The sequence below is a fragment of the Rhagoletis pomonella genome, unplaced genomic scaffold, assembly GCF_013731165.1.
Source record: "Rhagoletis pomonella isolate Grant_MI unplaced genomic scaffold, Rhpom_1.0 Rhpom_scaffold_00010, whole genome shotgun sequence".
Lineage (NCBI taxonomy): Eukaryota > Metazoa > Arthropoda > Insecta > Diptera > Tephritidae > Rhagoletis > Rhagoletis pomonella.
In genome coordinates, this window is record NW_023458564.1 from 3,998,186 (window position 1) to 4,015,619 (window position 17,434).

The following is a 17,434-nucleotide window of genomic DNA, read 5'->3' on the forward strand; positions in this document are numbered from 1 at the left end:
TTTACTTGCAGACAACAACTTTGGGAAAAATATTTGAATGAAATTTTTGGAAGTTCTTGGAAGGCATACAAATCAACTGAGCGTCAGTGTAGAAGTTTGTGTCCGTCGCGTCGGTGCATAGGTGAAGAATGACGGAAGTTGAGCGTATTACTCATTGATGAAAAGAATAGAACGTTGGCCAATTGGCAACGACGCATAAAAAATCTAAGCAAGTGGAGACAAGTAAAATGAATAAGAAACATAGAGTGAAACTGTTTATGCTGTGAATTTTTAAAATATTAGTAAACACAAATAAAATACATAAAAACATGACAGCGGAGATTAAACCTTTTTGAAGAGCATTTACTAAGTGAAGATAAATGTGACGTTGATGTTCTCAGAATCTAGAAAGAGAATCTAGGCATCGTCAATTAGTTTAAGAACTACAAAAAGTACAAAGAAGTAACACAACAAAAAACAATTTCTTAATATGCAACCAGCAAAACAGCGCTTGCACCGAAATTACTAGCAGCGCCACTCACACAATCACCAACATCAATAGAACACAGGGTACAACTGCAGCTGCATCAACAAAGCCGAGCCACAATCTTTCAAGAAAGTAGAAACCCAAAGAACAAATGTCGATAACACAACAAGAGTCAGACCGAAGCGATTCGTCGTCTGATGTCAACAGAAACCAAGGTGAATAACATTTTTATTAAACTCATTATAGTTTTTGTTTTTACATGTACTCACATACATATGTATATACATATGTACGTAAATACATACATATTTCGAGGAACACAAAAAAAAACAAATTTTGAGTATGCGATAATTAAAATTTTTAGTCGGCGATTCGTTTTTATTGGCTGATTAACTCGGTCAGCGAGCCAGCCAATCAGCCGTAGGAAAGTATTTTTTGTTTTTTTACAAATATATCAATCATTTTTTATTGGCATTGCATCGATACTGTGAGTATATAGTACATATGTATGTATGTATGTATGTATGTATAGGAAAAAAGCATCTACTTAGTATTGATTCGCTAAAATCATCATAAAATCATAAGCGATCAACCCTCGCGAAGTCCGCAGATAGTACAAACACAAATACATACTTATATATTTAAGTAGATACAGTGTAATCCATTTATAATGGACTCGCTTAAAATTAAAACTCTGTTATTATATACCTATTTGTCAAGTCCCAGTTCAAATATATGAAAAAAAACACCGTTAAAATAGACTCGGTTATAATGGACTCCGCCTATAATGGACAAAAATATCGGTTTTTGGCCATTGTAACCGGGGCTTTCTGGCCAAATTAAAGAAAATTCTCTGCAATAAACAAAGTTCGGTAATTCCCCGGATTCAGTAAAGAGAAGCAATCGTCTCCTTAACAAAAACTGTCTATATACTTAAACAAAGTTAATTGGTTTACCGAAATCTGCCAAAATAGGCAATCAGCTTTTGTGGTAGATTGTAAGTGACGGTTGGTTTATGATCTGTGATTTGTTCACATGTACATTATTTCTTTATTATTCAAAAATATTGTATTCTGATAAAACGGACACTCGGTTATAATGGACAATGTGACGCGATCCCGTGGAGTCCATTATAACCGGATTGCACTGTATTTCGCTTGACAACCAGTGATGCTTATTCATTATACCATCTATATGACATATGTATGTACATACGTGCGTACGGTGGGAATGGTGTGGGGGTTGAAATGGCAATTAACACTACGGTCGCGACGCAGAAAATCCCTCATACTTTTTTTGTTTTACGAGGAGGGTGCATCGAAGTCCTATATCGTCAGTGAGGGACTTTAACCGGAACTAAGCCTCCTTTGCCAAGTCTTGTTTAAAGAGAAAGACCTTTTTTAACTATTTCACCGTGCGACAGTAAATTTTACACACATAAAAATTAAAACATTCGCGAAACTATGGGTAAAATATAATAAAAGTGCGCACTTAGTTTTTCTCTCTAACGTTAGGACTTTTTTAAAAGGACTATGACATTTAAAAAAATATGATTATTTCAAAAAATTATTTAAAAAATTCAGTGCAATGTAGCATAACAATAAAGGGAACATATAAAAGAAAAAATTCTGTGGAATTATAACAGAATACAGTTTTTGGTGCATAAGGACGAATGGGTATGGAAAATATCCTTTACAAATTTTGTGCTTAAATATCCAATAAAATTGGCGATATTTTTTTTTTTTTAATTATTGCTTGAGGACTAATATACTTACGACCTCATTATCGAATTTCGTCCTGCAAACTTTATTAAATTAAAAAGATAAAATTTATTAAAAGCGAATTTTCAATACCTATTCGTCCTTGTAAACCAAAACACTTTATTTTTTTTTTTAATTCTTACCAGATATTTGCAACCACGACTTATAATTACGGTATTATAAACAGTGAGAACAAATATCTTAAAATTATTAAAATTTGAAGCCGCACTTCCTTGGCGGTTGGACGCACTGCCTTGGTGGTTGGAACGGCCTAGGTTCCAATCCACACCGCACCTGCTCTCCGGGTGCATTAATTTCAAAGCCGCACTGCCTTGGTGGTTCCAACGGCCTAGGTTCCAATCTGCACCGTACCTTCGGGTGCATGAATTACAAAGCCACGCGCTGTATTGGCGGCTGGAATGGCCTAGGTTCCAGTCCGCGCCTACGCTTTGGTTGGCGAACTTCGTGGTTTGGTTCCAATTCGCGGCTAAGCTTTCAGTTGGTTTAATCACGGGCGATACGCTGCTGTCACTCGAGGCTTCTCATGTGTTTCAGGGGGTCTACCCTGTAATGTGATGCGAAAGAGGAAAGCGATGCGATAGGCAATCGTCACAGCATATTACTTACGGCGTATTTACCTTTCGCATCGCATTGCTCTTTCGTATCGCATTACAGAGTAGCCCCCTAGACCTGAAGTTAGTATGTCGCTGGTTGATGCTCATTCACCACCTCCTTTCATCATATATTCGACTACTGACTGTGGCGTACTTAAACACCCCTCTAACGGCTAGTCTCAATTGGTTCATCTGCCGATTGAATCGAGGGCACTCAAGGAATATGTGGCGGACATCTTCTTCCACGCTACATCCGTAGTATTCACAATACGGGTCGTGCTTATGTTTGAATTTAAACAGTTATGCCTTAAAATAGCCATGTGCCCTCAAGAACTGACACAGATAAAAATCTATTTATTCAGGATACCTGATTTGGTATGCAGCGATAGGTTCAACGACCCTTAATCGTACTATTTATTCCACTTGTTTTGCAACTCCGTAATGCTGCTGCTTTTCCGGACTCGGCATTGGCCAATTTGAATTATAGCATGCGGGGCGGATGCAAGAAGCGTCGATTCTCTCGCCAGTATATCTACAGCTATCATACTGACGATTACGAAAGCTGCTTCGTCCGATACTATTCTGTAGACGCTGCAAACTCGGAGCGCACACAAAGGGTATGTTGGGTTGACTTCGCGGAAGTATGCTGGACACTGTGTTGCGTTCGAGCAAATTGGGGCCGCATGAAGTATTTGGCTTTTAATCGAACTCACTAAGAGTATACTTCTGTGATATTACGGTCCCCGCATGTTAAGCATTATTCGCGATAGTTCCGTGATCATTGAAGCTGCTTTCTCTTTCACATATCTCAAGTGGGCGCTGAAAGTAAGATGCTTGTCTAGCACTACTCCTAGGTATTTAATTGTGGATTTCGTCATGATAAAGTGGTCACACAGTTTCAACGCTACCTGCTCTAACTTCTTACAGCCCGATATGAGTATTGTTTCAGTTTTTTGCTCGGGTAGGTTCAGCCCAAAGCTGCTTAACCAATCTTTAATCACGCCGACTGATGAGGCTACCTTTTCACATATGACATCAAATCCCTCATACTATTTTAATACATATATGTACACATACATATTTGTTATTCTTATTGTTTGGGCTGGCGCTGCAGCCGCTTAAAGCACGCCATTCGTTCCTTATTGGAAATGCTAGTGAAGCCACTTCCTTCTCCATCTGGCCTCAATGGAGCGTTAGTGTCTCTTCATTTAACATAACCAAACCAGTTGCTGTGCTATGCATATTTGAGTGACTTATGTATGCCTTACTAGATAGCCACGCCGAAGCCAATCGAGCTCCGGAGATAACCGAGATATGGGGGAAATGTCAGTTAACAAGGTGAAAAGCAACCTGCGTAGAAAATTTCCTGCGTGAGACAAGCGTAGTTTAAGGCCAAAAGGGTGAGCAAGCTGCACCGGCTGGTCTGTGTGGCCACCACAGAAGCTTTGCGCACCTGTCCAACGGATGCCTTTGGTGTCATTCTGATTGAAAAAGATGTTTGCGCCCTACGACTGCCCAATACGGGAGTACTGTCGCAGTCGGGTGACAGGTAACAAAATCAACACAAATAAGGTCAATTGACACTATTTCGCATACTGGTGCGAAACAAAGTCAATTTACATTATTACTTTTTCAAAAGCGAAATAAAATCCGTTGACATTATTGCTCTTTCAAACATTCCAACACCAAGGCTTGTGTGTGTACAGCTGTAAATCTCTTTTCAACCACCTGAATGAATTTTTCATTCAGCACACGTACATGTTTGAAGAGGGATTCGAAAGTATGCAATTTCCCTCAATGTCGCAATGGCCAGGTACCCAGACAATGTCTGTGCTGAGTGTCTAAGCCATCTCGTTAAGAGATCGGTGGCATTGAGCAACTACTTTTGAAGTCAGCGACATATTTCTAAGGGATTTAATAACCGCCACTCTATCAGTTATGGGGCCCTCGAGATAGCCATCAGTTCCGCCCGCAAAACTCTGCTGTAGTCAGTTTCGATCCATCCATGTAAACATGGATGGCTCCTCTTTTCCTGACTGTATCCAATGGCCATTCCTCCCTTGAGGAAACACGGTTCATTGACCTGGTGTTGAGAGTGCGGTTGGTCGGTTGTATGAAACTGAGTGAGGTCGTTAATAATTTTACAGTGTCCAGACGTCGATTTACTGGTTGGATTAAGCCTAATGGCTGTATTACATGGCATATGTATTTCTTGCGTACAATTTCGTCGGGAGAAATGTTGAGCACTTTGGTGCCTGTTGTCTTTATGGCTTCTGTTATCAGTAGAGAAGCCATTGGTGGAACTCTGTACATTTTGTTAGCATTTACCTTTTTATTGAGAGCATCCCACCCAACTAATACACCATAGAAAATAATCGGTCTTATCGGTGTAGATCCATATTACGATTTTGGGCTCCAGACCTCAGTTTTTTCCTATAGCCCTGGTGCAGGAGCATTCAGACGTTGTGGCTTTATCGATATTAGATCCCTAGTTTAATTTCCTATCCAAAATGAGACCTATTTAGGTATTTATTTAGTTCTCTGCAGTGCAGCACCGTTTGGGGTGATATTTACGAGAGATGGATAGATTTGTTTTGGATAGATTGAATTTGGTCTGATGAATACATGGAATTTCAGTGTACTTTGTCCAATCCACTAGAAGGGAGATACCGCCGTTTGCGCTAAATACCGCTATGTAAGCATATATGTAATACTCCTATATTGGCAGTAAGAGCTAGTACCGTCCGAAAACACTAAAGTACAGATATATCAATAAACACGCACGAAAGAAAAGGAACACATCCCTGCAAAAAATTGTGCGACTAATCTCTAAAGAGAGTATTCCGAGATTACTCTCAATCAGCTACAATTGGGCATAAATTAGTCGCAACTAGTCTCACACGGGTACTATTGTGGATCATTTAGTCTCCATTCATCCATCACGGGTATATTTGGAGATCAATTAGTCCCCGACTCATCTCTAACGGGTACTATTAACGATTTAATGATATGTACGCACTTTGTTAATGAAATTTCATGTGCGGTGCTGGCACATAGAGAGAGTATTCGCTTAACAAAACTGAGAACCCCGGTTCGAATCTCAGCTGGCGCAAATTTTTATTTTTATTTTTTAAAAGTGACTAGTCGCTTTTTATACCCGTTCGGGTATAAAGGTGAACAATTAGTCTCTTCATAGGACATGCTCGAACAAAAGCGATCAGTTCATTCCATATAAAGAGATCAAAAGTGGTATTAGTCGCATGCTCCTTTGCGAATGCTCCCGGAGTCATCCCGGATTAGTCGCATTTTTTGCAGGGATACGTTTATAAATAAACATGTACACAACACATATACAAAAACGACACTCTAGTACACAATACATTAACAAAAACGGTACTAGACTGTCTCGCTTTGATTTGGGAATGCTTACACATTGAGAAGTTAGCTTACTGCCAATATAGAAGTATTACATATATGTATGTAAGTCTTCTTACCATTGCTTACAAGATCTTATCGACGATACTATGTGAAAGACCGAAGTTCTTAATGAAACATCTGATTGGACCTTATCAGTGTGCCCTCCATATTTGTATGGTTCCACAAATCCTGGAGAAGGCATAACACCGCAAAACTAATATGGTTATATAGGATAAGGTTGAATACAACCCTCAGCTTCCTTCCAATTTCGAAGGAACTCTCCGCGTCGTTTGAGGCCAAATGAGGTTTTAGACAAGACAATTCACTCTTGTGCGACTTTTTCTACTTTCACTATTTATGACCAACTTTCTATTAAATGCTCCCACTAAGCGAGAAGAGCCCGGTGATGTCTTACTGTGGGTGAAAGTTTCCGCTTTTGTCCATAATTGGTACTCAAATGATTGTTAAACTGAGTAGAGATTCGCGACCAAGATTTAGGTACATTTAAAGTAATTTTACAAAGAGATCAATGCTCAAAATCTTATGTGCCCACGAGAATTTTGCATACCTGAAAACTCTGGGTTAATCGTCAGGCCGAGAAACAGTACCATTGCGCCTATTCTTTATTTTGTCTATCCTTGTTTTCTTATTTTTAGAAATATGCACATTATCTTAAAGTGTCTATTTTAGATTCGGGCGATGCTTTGAAGGAAAATGTTACAAATTTCACACATAAATTAAGCGGATGAATATTTAATGAGCAAATAAAAAGCAACCGATCACAACTTACATAAATATTTTTACATGTTTAAGCGAATGTATGTATGTATATACGTATATATTATACAAATTTACATTGCTCGAACGTTTACAGAGGATGCATATCGATCTGAAACCGGTTTCTAACCTTTAAGGATCAACTTTAGCCTGTTCATAAGGGTCTCAAAATTCCAACTCGAATGCCAAATTTGAATATCCTTTTTCAAATATTCATCTCATAAGCTTCCACATTTTTTTTTACATATATATACATACAAATGTACCTACTCATGTGTTCTAATGAATGTATGAGTATTTTGCTATAAACATATCACATATGTATGTGTGTATTTATGTATGTATATATGTACTACTCCGCGTTAGAATTCAAATTCTCAAAGCAACGTAAAGTGATATCCCTGAGGCATCAACGCTTGACTGTGGCTTCCTGAAAATTACCCGCACTTGGTGTGTACTTTCCTGACAATCAGACAACTAAAAATTAAACAGTTCTGTGGCAAAAATAATTGTATACCTAATCAAAAAGGAAGTAATTGTTAAACGGGTAATGTACGCAGCGAAATTAGTTCATAAAAATTTCTGCGTTGTCTCTTAGGAGATGCACATACATCCATATGCTTATATAAATATAACGAATACATACATATGCTTAAAATATGTATGTATGTACTTGCATGTGTACCTTAAGGAAGGCAAGTACAGGTTTCAGCCTAATCCCAAAATATGCTCAAAGGACATAGATTCAAAAAAAAAATCCAAACACGTAAAGTACTTAAAAGGCTACTGACAGTTGGCAATGTGGCAAAGACGAGAAGAATAGTGAAATTTATAGAGCAGAACACAGCTGTGGCATTTTATTAAAACAACTTATCGCGGATAGGCCATTTTTCCTTTTTCTGGCAATATTTGATTGGGATCCTAAACAATATTTAACGAATAACTAGCCAGAGGTGTATTTTAAAACGCCATTCTAATAGAGGCTCAATAAAAATATAAAATTTTTCAGGGAAACTTATTATTTTTTAATTCAAAGCCAAACCTTCTAAAGCCACTTAAAATGTTTTAATAAAATACCACAGATATTTACAAAGTATGTATGTACATTAGGGCGGGTTGAATTGTTACTCTATTTTGTTTCGGCGACCGATGTATTCCCTGTAGTCAAATTTACTAGTTGTAAACTACCTCACAACTAGTATGAACAGCATGCCCAACTAGTCAGCCAACTATCTTTTTTCCATGCAATGAACTGGTATTTTTAACATGGGGATGTCCTACGAGATGGCAATTGCCTGATTTCGATCAGAAATATACCAGCCTTATACCAGTTCAAAATATACAGAAAAATACTATTCCAATTTTGGCTAACCACTACTTTCGGAGTCAAAAAATAAAATGAATTCATGAATATACAATAAAAAAATGTTTGAATAAGTACACTTTAATATACAGCGTGGCGGCGAATAACTGTTACCCAGGTTTTTTTGAAGATTTTGCCAAAAAAGTATTTTACTGTTAATTTTCCACAGATTTTACTTTAGTTGTATTAGTTAGTTTTTAAATTTTAATCCTTATTTACATTTTCCAGCAGTGTAAACTTTGAGAGAAAAGTTCATTTGTAACCATAGGCTAATTTTCTCCATTTTGAGTCCCTTATACTCGCCCTTTTGTCTAACATACGGCGTCGTACTCAAAGGCCGAATAGACTCGGAACTGGTGACTAGGACGGCCATTCATTCGACCAACCCTATACAGTATTTTTTTGTCTTTTTTTATAAAAAGCTTAAGAAAAAATACACCTGAAAAAGGCTTGCGTGCGAAATGAACTTTTCTCTCAAAGTTTACACTGCTGGCAATGTAAATAAGGACTCAAATTTAAAAACTAATTAATAAAACTAAAGTAAAATCTGTGGAAAATTAACAATAAAATACTTTTTCCCCAAAATCTATAAAGGATCATTTTATTTCTCAAAAAAACCGGGGTAACAGTTATTCGTCGCCACGCTTTATTACACATTTTTATTTAGCAGCCTTAAATTTGACAACAATTAGTGTTACATTTTTTGAGTATTAATTAAAGCAGAAGTAAATAGATAAATATTTCAAACTTTCGAACATAAATTTAAATGCATTTTTCATTAAATATTATTAAAAGTAAAAACTTTCAGGTACAATTAATACAATTTCTTTTTTTAGTCTTTTTTAATAATCTTAAATTAAAAAAAAAAAAAACATTTTAAAAATAAGATAAATACTTTAGTTCATTTTTGAGTGAACTTAAATAAGAATAAAAGTTTTCATTAAATTAAATTAAATTCACTAACTTTGCTCATTTCAGTCCTTTCTTTTTAAAATTTTATAAAAGTAATCATTAAATCATAAAATTTGAGATTTGGATAAGAATAAAATAAATAAATAATTCATGAAGCTATTAAATATTCTTGATTTTTGTCTATAGTTTGGCTTGTTGATTGATAACACTGGACCACAAATTTCAACTTTTTCTCTTTACCAGAAAAGCCGTTATGAAATTCTTATGTAAAATCACCCCCTGATTCCGAAAATCAAGGTTATTTTTAATTCTATGGTACCGTTTTTGAGATATTTGCAATTTACCGTTTTTGCAAAAAAAAAAAAAATTAGGTCCACTTTATCATATATATCTCAAGAACGAATTAAGCAATTCCAAAACGGTTTGAAGCTTTTAAAAGGTAAAAAAAAATCAAATGGTTACATTTTATTAAAAAATGAATGTATCCAAATACGTACGTACATATAAGAAAAGAAATTGGCAAGGAATTAATAACTAATATTAAAAACAAGGCTTCGAGCCCCTATTTTAGGGCTATGCCTCCATCGACTTTTTTGTTCAGAATTACCAATAGAATACTTCAATCGTCCAAACGAAGTTGGTTATATATTTTAAGAGTAAATTGCCCCGACTTAATTTAGATATTTACAGCATTTATTGAAGGCCATAACGGCGGATGAAATTTACGAAATTTGTTTGCTAAACATATCTACTATGTACATTAGATTGGTCCTTATTTTTGAAAATCGAAAATTTGCGGTTGCAACCCCCTGAAATGGTTACTTTATTGCAAAAGTAATTTCCTGAAAAATGTTGGCCCAATTAATCAAGTCTAACTCGTACCACACACGTGTCGAAGTTGAGATTACGATAGTATCACTTTGCGTCAGTGTTGTCTTTGGCTAGCCACTATTGTATAAAAACAAAATTATTTCTTTTCACACCATCATTCATAAATAAATGGAAACTAAGTCAGATTTTGTTTCTTTAACACACGTGCATACATACATATGTATATTTAGTACTTTTTACATGTACGAGTAAGTAGTTGATAAGCACACAGAACCACGATGCATGGTTCATGATTTCAACACGTTTGTGGCACGGGTTAATCTGCGTCAGTTGAGTCAATACTAAATAATAAATATTTTTTTATATGCAACCATTTCAATGGGGAAAAAAGAAAGGGCTACTCTAATGTACATACATACATATCTATGCACATACTACTTAAGTATATGAAGCTTACATATGAGTGCTGAGAGAGCGTGTGAATGCTTCAATTTTCAATTGAATTGCTCAAAAATCGTTAATACGAGTATGTACATACAAATGCAAGTATACATATGTACATATGCACAATTTGAATGGAGCTCCTAAAGTAAGTCGCCCAATTTGTGGAGTCGTTCACCCACCTTTTATGTGGGTTAGAAGATAAGATAGGGGTATGTTCACAACGAAACACAAATAGACACGCATTGTTCGTTCTATGAATGGGACATGTATGTGTGTATGTATAAGTGACCTGAAATACGAGATGTTAGGTAAAAGTGCACATATACATAAATATGCACTATGTGTGTAAACGAAAACTGTATATTTCTATTTTCATTCATAAATACATACATATGCCTTTGTGACAATCAGATTCAGAATTAATGCGAGTAGTATAGCTGATAACGTTCAAACTGAATCGGTACGTTATCATGGCTATCATGCAAATAAAAAAATTTAAAAGGCGGTTATTCTGCCGAGTTTTTATAATGGACGTAAAGTTTTGAAATTTAAACTGAAGTTAAGGATTTAGTATTATTTTTTCCAATTATATTATTGAATTACATTCTAGATACATTAAAAACTCATTACTGCTCCTGCTTTTTTAGTTTTTTTTTCATAGATAGGAGTTTTTGAGGATAACTTGGCACGACTTTACTCTTTATCGGTATTTATTAAAATATCGATAAAAATGATAATAATGATAATGCTATCCATAACTTAGATATAAGTGAAATAAATACGAACTCCATTTGATTCAAAGATTCAATGCAAACGATTTGGTAACGAAACACTATGCATTTTAGAACTAGTAGAAAGGTAGGTACATTTCAAAAGTTGATAGTACCATACAGTGTTGCCACTTGAAAATATTTGTAGGTACGAAAACGCCTACCAAAGCAGTGTTCAAGCTACCAACATTTTTTTCATCATTAAAATGAGATTTCTTTAATTAACGCGGTTTTTAACTACACAAATTAGCAGTAAAAATTAAACTACACCTAATTATGTTTACAGTATTGGCTAACCATTCATACCAAACTTGAAGGTTAAACAAAATAAATTCGGGCCTTTAAATAAAAGAATTAACATATTGTATAAAAAACTTTTGTATAAAATCTAAATACCTTTGGGATTAATTCAACACGTATCAAATATTTTTTTTGGTGTGTGAAAAAACAAAATCACACAGTTTATGCACTTCAGTAAAAGAATTTCCGATTTTTATTAAATTTGCATACTTTCACCCTTTTTTACAAATACACTCAAACCTTGCATTTGCCTATCGCAAATTTTTCCTTTAAGACCATAGGTAATTTCTCGTTCTAATTCAACAGCTGATGGGGCATATGTAACTTTGGGAAGTGAGTTTTTGTTTGCAGAAAATTGTTTGCTTAATAATAAAAAAAAAAAAATCTTATACGATTGCTCAACTTGGTTGTATACTCAAAACATTTTTGCCCACCAAAGGCTTCATCAAACCAACCAAGCTGCCAAAGGAGAATGAAGCTACCATCTAAAACGGCAACGCTGGTACCCTTTTGAGCTGAAATCGACTCTTTCATTTGACAAGTGCTTCATACAACGCCTGCTTGTTATTTAAAAAGTATGCACAGATTTGTTAGCATTACTTCGGTATACGTACAAAAAAGAAATTGAAAAGTATTCTCTATTTCTTGATAAATAAGTAATTACTCTACATAAGTATTTGTGTCTCTATATATTTACATATTTGCATGTTTCTTCGTTTGCACCGGTCGACATCTAAAAACTCGATCTAAATGGGAAATCAAAACATACAGCTTGAAGGAATTCGCTCAACTATCCCAAATAAACTCATATAAGTAAAACACGTTCTTTTCCCACAGCAGAAACAAGATTCTTTCGCCTAGCAAACGTGTCTGCTCCTATTGTCGATTACTCGTAGACAAATCAGGTAGCCGACAGTAGGATAACAAAGGCGAAAAATGTGCAAGGATAATGTGAGTTGTATTCAAATTAACCAGGCCATTGTCATGTTTCTATATATCGTTATTGTTTTCACATAATACATATGCATGTACATATATGTATGCATTAGGACGGCTCACCAAAAAAATGCTTGAAATATTTGAAAAAAAGTGTATTCTACGGCGCGCTTGACAACGCTGCAGCTATACGACGCGTAGTACCGGAGCGCAGAAAACATCTATGCAATTGCCAATTATTTCGATCCCATGTTCGGTCCGACATATTTATTTGACGAAAAAAGACAAGCTTTCATTTACTGATACTTAAAAAAAAATCTAAATTGCAGCACTGGGAGAAAAGCTCAAAAATATTATTAAAACCATATATGTAATACTTCTATATTGGCAGTAAGCTAACTCCTCAATGTGTAAGCATTCCGAAATCAAAGCGAGACAGTCTAGTGCCGTTTTTGTCAATGTATTGTGTACTTGAGTGCCGTTTTTGTTTATGTGTTGTGTACATGTTAATTTATAAACGTATGTGTTCCTTTTCTTTCGTACGTGTTTATTGATAAATCTGTACTGTAGTGTTTTCGGACGGTACTAGCTCTTACTGCCAATATAGGAGTATTACATATATGATTAAAACTCAATAAAACTTAAACATTTTAGGGGGATTCCACTGTCACGGGTGGGACATTTGAATATAAACAATTTTTCTTTCTTTCTTCAATTTAAATATAAAGTACTGAACAATTCTACATTTTGATAAAGCTACACCTAATTGACTATTATATGAGTTATTACAAAATACGAAAAAAATTCCAGCTTACTTTTATATGGAAAAAATCTGAGTTATTTCTTCTGTCACGGCTGGGACAAAAAAAAAGAACTTGCTTTTGGGAGCAGATATCTTTTACGAACGCTCTGCGAATTTACTTCACTTTTCTGTGTGAACTTGAAGTCTTATAATAAAACAAAGAACCACGAATGCAAACAAACAAAAACTACAACAAAAATGATGGCTTTATTATAAAAAAATCCGAAATTCCTCTGTCACGGAAGGGACAACGTTTGTCACGGGTGGGACACTTACGAATTTTTATATGAAAAGGAGCTTTTAGTGTGGTCCATATTTAAGATTAGTTATTAAAAAATATAAGAAGCCAAGTAGGGGTTCAATTTACTCACGTTTTATCTTAGGATAGTGCCTTTTATATACATACATAGAAGAAAAAGCCTAGCACCGTCAGCCAAAAAAAAAATTATTTAAAATCAACGCGATCTCCTAGCGTCTTGAAATTTTCACTTTTTCCTACTGCATACCTAGAACTTTTCTAAAAATTATGAACAAAAAGTTTAAAATTTTTGGGGTGTAACTGTTAAAATTTGTTGAAATTTATAATTTTTGTAATAAGTTTGAAATGTGGATTTATGTGGCTCTGGTTATGTAATGTGCTAGACTTTTATGGAAAAAAAACTATGAACATTAATAAACAAAAGAAAAAACCAAAACTGGTCAAAATATTACTTAACTTAATCAGCCACAAGGGTATATAGGTAATGAGCGAGCCCGCGCTTCTGCCCTTCTCCCCTGCGTCCACCTCAACAAACAAATAAAGCTTATCAGCCCTGTAAACCTACCTCTAGCAACTGTCCCACCCGTAGCTGTCACGGCTGGGACATGCTTCGCTGTTGAATTATTCTTATCTAACTATGTGGAAACGAAAATGCAATTGAGGTAAACATTGACAATGAAGTTCTAACATTATGTAACAAACCCGAAACACAACTTCAACTTCTGAAATTAATAATAACAACTTTTACCTTTTTTTGTCACGGGTGGGACAAGATCAATAATGCTTAATAATAACTCGCAATATAGATAAAGCAGTCACACAATTTAATATAAAATATAAGTTTATTAAACGCTGATGAGTTCTACTACATACTTTTCTTATCAAACAATCCGATTAAGAGACGCAAATTATTTGACAGTTCTTTCAACACAACCTATTTGAAACTCACTAAAAAAATTTACTTAGAACTTGATTTCAAAAAATAAAAGAGGCAATAAAAAAGCATTTTAAGCTTTAATTTGTTATTTTTTGGTTGATTCAAGATTTGTGTTCATGGCTTATCCACACATTTGTTATTTTTATAAAGGAAAAATTGTGTGCTCTGAGGTTCAGTTTCCCATCGAACCTCCCTTTAGACTAAATATTTTTTCCTCTACATCAATCAAACTTTCAATTGGCTTCAAAGTTTTTAATGGGTTTTAATGAATGCTATACGTGAAATGAGCTAACACCTATTCGAAGACTTTTTTTGGCAGTAGGATCTTTCAAACTTTGGAGTTTTCGCTATTATGACTAATCATGTACTTCTTCAAATCAGAGACTTCATCTTAACGTTGCTTAAAGCTAAAGAAATGGGCTAAATATTTCTATATATAAGATGATCATGATTAGGGTAGCCAGATATTATAGTGACATAACCAATACAGTAGGGATCAAAAATCAATACAAAGCCATAAAAATCTGCTAATTTTTAAGCGCTTTTTTCGTTTATTAACAAAATAACAACCAAATAAAAGCGCATTAATTTAAACAAAAAAATAACTAATAGACGTTTTAATACATATAGTATTATCAATATAACAATTCATTAGTTTAAAACAAGTCACAGATATATGTACGTATGCGTGTACAGTTGTGTTCACAAAAATAGTAGTAAAATACATTAACAAGTTTCTTTCCTTACTAAATTATTATTTTTTTTATAAAAATATAGTTGATCTATAACAAAAAAACATGTAATTTAAAGTCTCAAACTTTTACAAAATTTACAAAAATTTAAAAAATTTAAAAAGTGCTCCACAAAATGTGTATAAACTTTTTGATCCGAATCTTTTAAAAATTTTGGAGATCGCAGTTTTGAATGGGCTCAGTTTCAATAGAAAACGAGCTAGAGTCAGAATTTGTGTGCATATTTTAAGCTACAAATTTAAAACATATTTTGTTGGTGTGCTTATCAAATACAACATACACATTAAAATGTTAACTGAAATATATAATACCGAATCATGGCTAAACGAATTTTCGAGTACGAATGTAATTGAATAGTGTTAAATATATTTGTGCAAGTAAAATTTACTGGTGGTCGAATATCAAAAATCAAAGTAAAGCTATATATCGTCACCTGAAATTCAAAAAGACGTAACAAACATCATCGTTGAAACGAAATCACAACTAATAAAAAAAATCAAAATTCACAAAATCAAAATGTATAACTAGCTCTTATATATCATGCATATCGACTCCCCTAAAACCATTTTATTACAGGGAAAAATTTTAAGACTTAAGATATTACGACGCTTAATACGCCTTGTGAATCCCTTAATAGTGTCCGTTTATATGTGTGTTAAATTATTCTTCTTTATTCTTCTTACAGACGCCGATCTCACGGAAACGGACTGTGTGCGCTACGGCAAGTGCAAATGGTTTAATGTGGCAAAAGGTTGGGGCTTTATAACGCCGCATGACGGAGGCCAGGAGGTGTTTGTTCATCAGGTAAAAAAATAGTATTTTTCCTCCTATTTTTGCTGATTTATAATTTTAACTGCAACAGAGTGTCATACAAATGTCCGGCTTCCGATCACTGGCCGAGCAAGAGGAAGTAGAATTCGAATGCAAGCTAACCGAGCGAGGGCTGGAGGCGACACGTGTCAGCGGCAGCAAGGGACTGGATTGTACTGGTAGTACCTTTCGACCGCGCACAAAAAAGCGACGACGCGTACGCTGCTACAATTGCGGCAAATTCGCCAACCACATTGCGTCTATGTGCCCGCAGGAACCGCAACCAAAACGCTGTCATATATGCAAATCCGAATCCCATTTCTTTGCCGATTGTCCAACGCGGCTGGTGAGTGGTGGAGACTTTAATTAAAAATAAAAAATAAAACGATTTAATTAATCATCATTCATTTCATCTCATCTCTAAAGGGACTCTCAACTGAATCGGAAGAAACTCAACACGACGATAATGAGCAAAGTGGTGCTGCAGCCACGTGAAAGTGGGGAATGGGCGGGGGCCGTGGGATTGCAATAAATGGCAAGCATTTCTCTTGTGAAATTTTTTGCAGTTTTCTGCACTTTCGTTTACCTCTTCATGCCGCCAGTTTGACAAATGGTCTTGAATGACATTTGGTAAGGCACTTTGGCGGAGGAATTTTAAGTACAAACTTATAAAATACTACGATTTTCCTATATTTAAATATTATTTTTGGACGCTATTAGTTTAAAAGACATATTTTATACATAAGATTAACTAAGTTAAGAATCGCTCAGGTATCACATAGTAATTAGGAACACTGTAAGGTAATTTACATACATACATATCGTCGATGCCTTTGCAAAACCGCCCATCGACCAATTGCAAAACCGCCTAAATCGCCGTTGTGGCAAATAGTTATGAGATTTGGTAACCATGAACTCCAGGCATCGCGATTTATGCATACAAATCTTAGGATAGTTATTAAAGCAATAGATTTGCTAGAGAAAATAACGCCTATCAAGTCAATGCACCCTGCAGGAAATGGGACTAGTTTGTAGCTAACTATTAACTAACTAGTGGTAACTATTCATTAACTATTTCCTTTGGCCGTAACTAATTACTTTTGAAGGGCTATGGCCGCAAAGTAGTGAGAACTAGTTTCCTCTGCATTAGATGTCAACTAACTTGTAGCATACTACTTTTGGACTTAAACTATCAATAAAAAAAGAAAAAGATTTTTTCAATTTTTTTATATATTTATTTATTTACATATTTTATTTAACATTACATATTTGCTAATTTGTTTA

General features: G+C 34.9%; 1 protein-coding gene across 1 annotated transcript; it reads left to right on the forward strand.

Moving 5' to 3' along the window:
- Positions 1–356: 356 nt before the first annotated feature.
- LOC118746398 (protein lin-28 homolog) lies at positions 357–16,940 on the forward strand. The gene is made up of 4 exons (XM_036480258.1): positions 357–681; positions 16,026–16,144; positions 16,203–16,496; positions 16,577–16,940. The coding sequence occupies exons 1-4, from the start codon at positions 618–620 to the stop codon at positions 16,643–16,645; spliced, it is 546 nt and encodes a 181-aa protein (XP_036336151.1). The 5' UTR covers positions 357–617; the 3' UTR covers positions 16,646–16,940.
- Positions 16,941–17,434: the final 494 nt, after the last annotated feature.

Excerpts from the sequence above, each read along its gene's own strand:
- LOC118746398 (XM_036480258.1), top strand. The coding sequence starts at position 618 with ATGTCGATAACACAACAAGAGTCAGACCGAAGCGATTCGTCGTCTGAT. Across the intron at positions 682-16,025 it reads TGATGTCAACAGAAACCAAG|ACGCCGATCTCACGGAAACG; the intron begins GTGAATAACATT and ends TTCTTCTTACAG. Across the intron at positions 16,497-16,576 it reads CCGATTGTCCAACGCGGCTG|GGACTCTCAACTGAATCGGA; the intron begins GTGAGTGGTGGA and ends TCATCTCTAAAG.